At 38.1% G+C, this 9,851-nt stretch overlaps 1 protein-coding gene across 1 annotated transcript; it reads left to right on the top strand.

The window, feature by feature from the left end:
* The first annotated feature begins 1,176 nt into the window (after positions 1–1,176).
* Positions 1,177–8,837, top strand: LOC115435199 (OX-2 membrane glycoprotein-like). The gene is made up of 7 exons (XM_030157467.1): positions 1,177–1,495; positions 6,857–7,180; positions 7,286–7,564; positions 7,642–7,680; positions 7,774–7,870; positions 8,006–8,074; positions 8,311–8,837. The coding sequence occupies exons 1-7, from the start codon at positions 1,441–1,443 to the stop codon at positions 8,399–8,401; spliced, it is 954 nt and encodes a 317-aa protein (XP_030013327.1). The 5' UTR covers positions 1,177–1,440; the 3' UTR covers positions 8,402–8,837.
* The last annotated feature ends 1,014 nt before the right edge of the window (positions 8,838–9,851 follow it).

Here is a 9,851-nt window from a genome sequence, read left to right as displayed (position 1 = left end):
TGTGTATGACTGTCAGTGCAAAGAGGGAGAGATGACAAAAAAGGAGAGGAAAGAGTGTAAGATCAGGAAGAACAACGTAAGAAAACAGACAGAATAGTGGCAAATCAGTAACTGTTAAGCTGAGAAAGAAAAACATTCCATTCACAATATAATATTATATATACATCATGGAAGTTTTGTGTTCTTCCTACATTAAATGCTTTGTAGAAGCATATGTACTCTTCACATATATTAGTGGACTTTATTCTGAATAGGACACGAGTTTATTTTTATTTATGTATTTGTATTATATAATACAGACAAGAATGAAAGAGGCAGAGACAAACACTGAAAATGTAAATTTTTGTTAATGTGTTTTACATGTTGTGCATTGAATTTCAAATAAAAGTCCAAAAAATAAGTCCAAGGTTGATTTTTAATATTTCTGGTGCTCACTATAGGGGCTGTTTTACTCCAGAAACAGACATGTACTGTTTATGTGCATATGTTGAGGAGCTGCTGTATCGAAATGAGATGGCCTCCTTCAGAAATTAGCGTTAGGATAAATTTATTTTATGATTCCAATCCATTCCTCTTTTACTGTGGCTCAGCATTTAAACTTTTATCAGATTTGATGGTTTAGTCACAGAGTTTCCCCTACCCAGAAATGCTTTTCTGTCACAAATGTGGGAATGAAGGTCTGAAATTGTGTTGAAATTTACAAAACAGTGAAATTTCTCTTGCATAGTTGCAGGACTCTGGATGCTCAGCTCCCCTAAACCTCTGATCCTAGAACAGCCCCTGGGTTAACTTCATTAATTGCTTCATATCAGCACTATTAATATATTAATAAGTGCTATGGGGGCTGCACTTATGAGACACACTGGTTTAATATTCCCAGTGGAAGTATGAACACAAATGAGTCTGTCCATTCAGGATTTAAGGGTCTATTTTCTCTGTCCACTTCGTCTTCTTCTTCTTTTTTTTTTTTTTTTTTTTTTTGCAGATCGTCATTTCCCTTTACTTTTCTGTCGCTGCCTCACTCATTTCTAAAAATAAATGAATAAATTAAAAAAAAGCCTCACTCATTTCATTTTAGTTTTCTCTCTCCGCCTCGTTCATCCTTTTCTCAACTTCCGGGCCATCCCATGTGCCAGTACACCCGTAACGTGTCATGTTGGACTGTTCCATTAGACGGTGAAACAGGTGAAACTTACGCATGACATGATGTAAATATAAAGGTTTTAAGATCAAAACAACACATATACATACCACACTTAATAGACCATTCTCCACTTAAATGCAATATTTATTCTGAATATTTATATTTGTTCATGACATAACGTTTGACATAATTATTTCAATATCAGTGACCCGCAGATGAAACCTATTTGGTTCTGACCACCTGGCTGCCCTTCAGTGGTATATTCATGCTGACTGTGATGGAAAGCATCTGGAAACATGTCCCATCAAGGAGTGGTGTGTCTGCTTCTGTGGTTTGGAGCCTTCATTAAAGGTCAGATACAAATGCATTTCACTGTATTTAATAGTAAGTAGATAGTTTTGAAGTCTGTGTTAGGTGTTGATAGGATGACATTAACCCTTTAACTACCAGCTCAACCATATGGTTGAGTTACTCATCAGGTTCCTTATCAAGTTCCTCTTAGTCTGGTAGTTAAAGGGTTAACTCAGGAAAGTTTTGTTTTCTTGAAACTGTAATGAGCCCCTCCTCCATCATCAGCTGTTGTAGAACTGTCACCACAGTGGCCCCCCACCCAACGAAAATCTCCGGATAAATATTCTCATTCGTTTGTGCTTCGTTAGTGCTGGTTTGTGCAATTAAAATTGTCGTTTGTGCTCTTATGGTTTTATAGATTTTTTTTTTCATACTTTATTTACAAAATATTGTATACACATAGACCAGAACATGGCATGGAGAAAACAAAAAAAACACAACACAACATAACATAATGCTCGAGGTGACGCAGGAAGAACTTAAATACAATTACATAGATAGGTAAGTAAATTTAAAGAAAGAAAGAAAGAAAGAAAGAAAGAAAGAAAGAAAAGGAATAAACAAGAAGAAAGACAAATTAATTAATTAATTAATTAATAAAATAAAAATAAGTAAATTACAACTTAAATTCGTTACATAAGGCTTTAGTCTTCACAGCTTTAGGGTTGGTGCAAAAGTTGAGTGTGTCTAAATAGGATTTCAAATAAGATTTAAATACCACAAAGCTGGGTTTCTGATTAGCAAATTTGCTTGTATGTATATGAAATTTAGCAAATAAAGAAATGAGATTAAGAATAAACAATTTCCGAACGGGCGAATCAGTAATAAAGAAACCAAATAAAATATCTTCAAGTTTGAAGTTAAAAGAAATATCCAGCTTTCTATTTAAAAAAAACATTGATATCACACTAAAATATTTGACAAAATGCACATTCCCAAAACAAATGAGTTAATGTTTCATCCGAATTATGACAAAATGAACAAAAAGGGTCGACATTGATCTTATACTTCACTGGTTTAATACATATTACAAGATGAATTTTCGGGCATGACGTCACCCCCCCCCCCCTAAATCGAGTGGAAATGGTTGCGTTTGTTTGTGCGTCGTTAGTGCTGTTTAAAGTTTTGTTTGAGCTGTTGGTATTAACCCCGTCCCCTCCAAGTTAACCACAAAAATGGTTTGGTCCGTGTTTCCCGTTCATTCAAATACATTAAAGACACATGAAGCACAAACAGATTGTACAGGTTCTGTTGTGGTCCACACTCGTCTTTTTTCCTCCTGGTTCTGTCTGTTTGGGTGCGTTTTTCACTCCTCCTCCAGTCAACCAGTCCAGCTCTGGGGATGTCACCCTGAACAAGAACTCCAGGTAAATATTTTTACGTGTTTTGCTTGTTTTATGACTGTAGAAAACAACTGCAAGGATATGATCCTCATCAGATCAGTTAGTTATACCAGTGTTGTTGTTTAATGTTCAGTTTTCCTTCTACATTTGTGTTACTGTGCTGTGACAAACTGCCAGACTACACACCATATTTTTGGTAACAGCTGTTTTAGGTTATTGTGCTAAACAGTAATTATTTGAGTGATTAGTATTAATTAGTTTATAAAGCATTGTTTTTTCAGTGGACAGAATATCAAACCAAAGATGAGTATTTTAGGATGCACCTTCAAACAGTGAAGTTACAAAGTGGAATAACTTACATTTCATTTATTACTCATTTAAAATGTATTTATGTTACTTATGACTTTGTAGCTAAATGAATTAGTTTCATTACTTTTAAGTTAATAATTATTTTCCTTCCCTAAAACCTGATGTTGAACAGATTATTCCTTGGGGAACTAAACACACTTTATTTTATTTTATTTGAACATTACGTTACCTTAACTGTGCAGAAGAAAACCTAGAGTTGTAAACACTGCAGTGTTTCATCACCTGATGGGACACAGTATGGAATGTACTGTGAATAATACACATGGAAACAAAAAATCCAAATGAACGAACTCTCTTCTGACTTTTAAAGTAATACTTTCTGCATTGTCCCTCATAAAAACAGCAAAGATCAGCTCATTGAATAAAATGTAGAATGTGATCTAAGAAGAGTGTTTAACATTTGGTTTATCTTTGCAGTGAAACATTTAGCAGGGCCTTAATGTTTACAAGTGAAACAGTGATTGTATCTCTTTAGCAGAAGCTTCTCAAACCTCTGAGCAGAAAGTGTGTTTCTTCAAGGAGTGAGCACCAAACCTCCTTTAGTACTGGAAAAAAGTAATTTAATTACAGTAATATTACTAGCAGTGCACTACTGGCCAGCACTGCCTACAAACAGTAAAACTGTAGATTGATATAATAAATCTACATGTGTATAGATATATGTATGTATATCTATAGATCGCTGGTCCTCCAGAGCCACTATCCTACATGTTTTAGATGTCACCGTCTTCCAGCACACCTGACAGTCATTATCAGGCTTCTGCAGTGTGTGATGATAGGCTCATCATTTGAATCAGGTGTGTTGGAAGAGGGATCCATCTAAAACATGCAGGACAGTAGATCTGGAGGACCAGGGATACAGATATGCATTTGAAGTTGATGACTGCATGAATAAAAATGACTAAGGTTTGTAGCACTGACTTTATGTCCAAAATAAAACATAAAAATAGCTGAGTTTTAAACAGGAATACACAAATTATGAATATAAACTATGAACTGAAGTAAGGATTTTGTGAGGATACAAGCCTGAATTGTACCAAAAAGTAAGAAATGATAAAATAATGCTGCAAATGAATTAAATGAAGCAATGAAGTGATGACTGTTTTGTGTAGAACACAGCATGTAGACATATTTTGGTGTTTTTTGATGCTTTTTTCTGATGCTGTTTTCACTCCACTTCCTAGGTCTTCATCCATCTCACAGATACAAAATGTCCAAGAGCATCCTGGGTCAAGCCTCCCTGGAAAGCAACGACTGCCCCCCCTCAAAGTAAATGTGTTTCCTTAGAGCACCAGAGTGAAGGGAAATTCACTCAAAGGGAATTCTGTCTGCAGCTCTAAATCATCATCAGAACATACTGTTGAGTCAGTTTTCTGTCATAAGGTCTTGTATACATGCATTTGTGTTTGACTCCAGTAGTGATAGAAAAACTGGAGTCCAGTGTCTTTAATGCTCCCACTATGAGGTGCACTGGATTTTAACTACAGCAATGACAAAATGAGATCTTTGTCACCTGATTCCTAATCATTTCTCTCTTGTTTTGCTTTGTGTAGTGTGGCCAAATTAGGTCCATGGCTTGGTCGGGATCTCCAAAGTCCATCAGCTTCTTTGCCTGTGATGCCTGCCGTACATGGGCTTCCATCTGCCTTCACATATTTCTGTGTTCATCTGCACAAGCACATTTCCAGACATGAAATGCTTTGAACAGCCAGTGTGCAGGAGTCACCAGCGTTGTTGATGCAACATTTGAACACCACTGGGCTGTTAACTGCTGGTTCTATCTCACATGTTCTGTCCAGATGACCATGGTGCTCTTTACAGTAGCTCCTGACTTCAGTGTAATTGTGACTGATGGACAGACCTGGGCTCTTTTACAAATAAATGCATAACCTCCCCTCCTCCTGGGCATGTGCAATAACAATAGTAGTTTTTATATATTTATTCTTCTTATTCTTCTTTTAACTGTATTTATTGTCTTTTATGCCTTTCAAATTCTTATATGTTTACACTTTATTTTTGCACTGTGGGTGGGAAGTACCACTCCAATTTCATTGTTTGCTTTTTTGCACAATGACAATAAAGGCTATTCTATTCTATTCTATTAAATATACAAGGACTTTTGACTGCTTTCCAAATCTGCTCATTTATGACATGAGTCCTGGTGCCAGGCTTCAAATGATGTATTCTTTTTTTTTTTTGTTTTTTTTTTTTGTTTTAGAAAATGTGTCATCCTCAGCCTTTTCTGGAATAAATTCTCTCCATTTGTCAAAAGGGTTACTTTAATACATGAGCAATATTTTGTGAGCAATTTTTGAGTCAATATTCTGCTAACTTAGTTTGAAAACATTTCATTTGCATTGGCCAGAAATCAGATTTTGCAGAGGGTTGTAAATCCTATGCTGAGAAGCTAAAACTTGTAAAAACATGCAATATTAGATGTGAAATTCCTACACCACTAACTTTTTTTCCACAGGTGTACTTCAGGTTCAAACCTGTCCACCCCCCACTAGTGGTACAATTGTGAAGTCTCATGATGCTCCATTGACATAAATCGGGAACAAAACTGCTGAACAAAACACTTACTTTGCATTGCTTTTTTATTGAAATTTCAAACATTGTTGACAGGACAACTCTACCAGATAAACAAGGAAGAGGCATCAACAGGTTATGATCACGTAAGACCATCGTGACAGCTGTGATGAACAGAGTAAAAGCAAGGTGGAATCCAGTGCAAATGTAGCTCCTGTAAAAAGACAAAGACCATTTCGGGTGAATTTCTAGCGGGGGTGGGTGTGGCGGGGGGGGGGTGCACAACGTCATCGGCTGAAAATAAATGTAATATCTATAAAACCATAACAGCGCAAACAAAATTTTTAAACAGCACTAACTAGCACAAACAAACGCAAACATATCCACTCAGTTTAGAGGAAGTGGGGGGGCTGTGTGACGTCATCGGCTGAAAATAAATCTAATATCTATAAAACCATAATAGCACAAACGACAATTGCACAAACCAGCACTAACGAAGCACAAACAAACACCACTATTTTGGTTAATTTTGGAGCAAGTGGGGGGGCTGGCTGATCTCTGAATGACCTATAAAATAATTGTTAATAACTCAATAACTATAATAACACAAACGAAAATTTTAACTGCACAAACCAGCACTAACGAAGCACAAACGAATGAGAATATTTATCCAGAGGTTTTCGTTGGGTGGGGGTCCAACTTCACGCAGGTTTCCATTTTCACTACGGAGCCTCGGAACGTCCAAGTGGGTCATATCTGATGACCATGAAAGATGACAAACTGCATTTTACACCAATAATTTGCATGTGTTGATAGGATTAGTGGATCAACAGGTATTAAACCATTTAGATCAGTAGATGGTTTTGGTCACTGGTGGATGTTTGGGTCTTTATGGGTTAAACTTGTAAAAGCAAACATGTCATATGTCTTTTCTCTGATTTTTTTTTTTCTTTTTCTTTTTTTTTATTCTTCCTCATATTTCCACATAAGTAAACACTTATGGCTCTGAGAGACTCATTTATGAGACATCTTATCACTACTTTCTCAGAGTGGTCTAATTTATTCCTAAACTGTATTTGCTCAAAATATTACATATTTATTTGTGTTTTCCTTCATTCAGGTGTAAATGCTGAGGTTCAGACTATTGCAGTGAAGGTAGGAGGTGAAGCCTTCCTCAACTGTCACCTCATGAAATCTGAAGATGTTGTACAAGTCACATGGCAGAAGATTTCACCTGAGATTAATCTGGCCACCAATAGCAAGTACTTTAGTCCAAGAGTGAATCCAGAGTTCAGACACAAGGTGGAGTTTAAAGATGCTGGACTGCAGAACAGCACCATAATTATCAAGAATGTGAACCAGCAGGATGAAGGATGTTATAACTGTCTGTTTAACATCCAACACCAGGGGGCTATCATCTGCAAAACCTGCCTCCAGATCTATGGTAAAAACCTTCCTGCATCATTGAATGTGTGTTTCTTTTCTTCGATATCAGTGGAAATTCCTGCTCTTGAACCCACTCATGTATGTTCATGTGTTTTCCTTGCAGAGCTGAATGAACCTGTTCTACATGTCAGTAAATCGTCCTCTACTGCAGAGTTCATTGTGTCCTGTTCAGCCACTGGTCGACCTGCTCCCACTGTCACTCTGAGTGTCCAGGGACAAAACTTTTCACACACCAGTACCGTCAGAGTCCCCAACACTAACGGTACAGTGACGGTCAACACTACAGCTGTACTGTCAGGTCTGCACAGAACCAGTACTAGAGTTAGATGTTCAGTCCGACTGGCCTTTGGTTCTGAGACAGAGGTGTTTACAACCATTCCTGGTAAGAAATGTTTTCAAAGACACACACTTATAGTCTGATGATTAGTTTCTTTTCATGGTTTGTGTTTTTTTCCCCAGGTTTTGATGAGGAACGTTCACCCAGTGACAGTGATGACAGTAAGTTCAGTCCACATGGACTCAGACCACTAACTCTTCTGTTATGTTGTTACTTTGTAAATGTTAAAGGGTTTTTTCCTCTTTTTCTCACAGGTTTGACCAGGATCATTGTGTCTGTGGTTCTGGTCTGTGCTGGTGCTGTTGTTGTTGCTGTCGTCATCACATCTTTGTACAAAAAACATGTGAAATGGTACTTTTCATATTTCAACTCAGTGTCCATTTTTTATAATTATTAACTTGGGTGATTCACTGAGACAGATGTTTAACACCACACACAGATACATCACTGACACATGCTGAACTTGGACCTTTCTTCATGTTTCAGTCTTTCTCACAGTGACCATGAGAAGAATGAAGATGAGGAAGCGGGAAAGGAACTCAAAGACACTCACAAGTTAGTCTTTATAATATATTTATAATAGAATTGTACAGGATTTATGGTTTAATATTTCAGTTGTGAAACTTGGAAAAATCAAATTCAGGTGCAGTCCACATTTCATGATTTTATACTGAATATTCAGCTGTTGTTTCCATAGTAACAGCTGCTCAGTTTGATTTCCCAACAGAAATGCTGTACAGATAACATTACAGTAAAGTGTGTTTAATTCTACTGTGTTTTTGCCGGAGCAGAACGCCATCGACCAGAATGCCACTGAGCAGACTCAAGAAGAAGAATGAAGGAACGTCCACTGATTTTTCTGAGGCAGAGGGGATCTGCTGAGAAGAATCGACCAAGGGCCAACCCAGAGCAGAAAACTTCAACAGTAAAAGACTGAATCTGGAGTGTCAAAAGTAAGAAGACTTGGTTGAACATCTTTCAAGGTCCTGTGCACACGTTCTATGTGACCTTGAAAAAGTCTCATTTTTATATATATGCCTGACTGTAGTCTGCAGTTTAAAATGAGATTATCAGCACCACAACAGGTTTTATCCAAATGCTATTTCCAGCTTCCCTGGTCGGGTTGGAAAAGACTGGACTGATTTACGGCAGACTTACATCACTATGACAACACCACACCCACCGGCAGAGTTTAGCAGTGAGAAGTAAGCTGAACGAGTGAAGAGTAAGATCTGTCCTTTTTCCTAAACAAAGGGATTTCTTGGATTTATTTTGTTGTAATGGTGGACACTGGAACTGGAGCTGGACTGGCAGAAAGCTGGCAAAAACACCAGTAAACCTCTGCATTGCTTTGAACTGATGGAGAGAACTAAGGGAGTTAAAAGGAAAGAAAACAAATCTGGAGTTGGCCGTCTTCCTTCTAGACAGGTGTAGAATGCTAATTTTCTACATACATTTGCACTGAACATTGTATTTTACTACAGTGGCTGTTGGTAGCTCAGTCAAACACTTAGTAAACACTTCTGCATTAGCCGCAGGGCTAGCTCTGGGACGTCGGTAATATGTTTTATTTGGAACATTGTTTCAGTCACAAACTAAGACTGTGGTCAAGCCAGCCCTGATTCTCCTCTGCATGGTCCAGCCAGCCCCTAGTGCAGGCATCACCAAATGGAAGACCTCGGTCCGAACCTTTGACCAATCTGATAAATTCATGAGAATAGATCATTTTCATTTAGTATTTTTTCCGAAAGTGGCGGCTATAGACAGCAGGTGCTGCTACTCCAGTTAATACGACAACAGCTTCACTCAGATGAGCCAATCAAATCGTTTGTTTACTCTGCGTGGCACACACACCTGGGGCCTGTTTCACGAAACTAGGATTCCGTCATCCAGGATGACTGACTAAGCCGCGTTCAACGAATCCAAACATGGGAGTCCAGGCTTAATCGGTTTCACAAAGACCAAGCCAGGATGAACGGACACGGATTCATCAGCAGGTGGAACTCATCCTAGATAAGTGCGCGCACCCGGCTTCTTCAGTAGACCCCGACATCGATCACAGATTCACCGATTCACCATGGTAACTACAGCAGCGGACTTTACCCCATCGTATGCAAAACTCCTCATTTTGGCTAACGAGGAAGTAAAGGAGCGAATCAAAAAGAAACACAACACCGCCACAGTTACAAAAACAACCAGAGACAGCGTGGCGAAGGATTACAGACAGCCTGAATGAGTAAGTAGTTCACAAACACACACTGACTGTTCCACTGAAACCATCACAATTATAACCCAAAGAGTTAATGAACATCTGTGAAAACGGAGTTGTGAA

The sequence above is a fragment of the Sphaeramia orbicularis genome, chromosome 2 (genome assembly GCF_902148855.1).
Source record: "Sphaeramia orbicularis chromosome 2, fSphaOr1.1, whole genome shotgun sequence".
In the NCBI taxonomy this organism is placed as follows: Eukaryota; Metazoa; Chordata; class Actinopteri; order Kurtiformes; family Apogonidae; genus Sphaeramia; species Sphaeramia orbicularis.
This window is presented reverse-complemented; position numbering and strand designations above follow the sequence as displayed.

Excerpts from the sequence above, each read along its gene's own strand:
- LOC115435199 (XM_030157467.1), top strand. The coding sequence starts at position 1,441 with ATGTCCCATCAAGGAGTGGTGTGTCTGCTTCTGTGGTTTGGAGCCTTC. Across the intron at positions 1,496-6,856 it reads GTTTGGAGCCTTCATTAAAG|GTGTAAATGCTGAGGTTCAG; the intron begins GTCAGATACAAA and ends TCCTTCATTCAG. Across the intron at positions 7,871-8,005 it reads TACAAAAAACATGTGAAATG|TCTTTCTCACAGTGACCATG; the intron begins GTACTTTTCATA and ends TTCATGTTTCAG.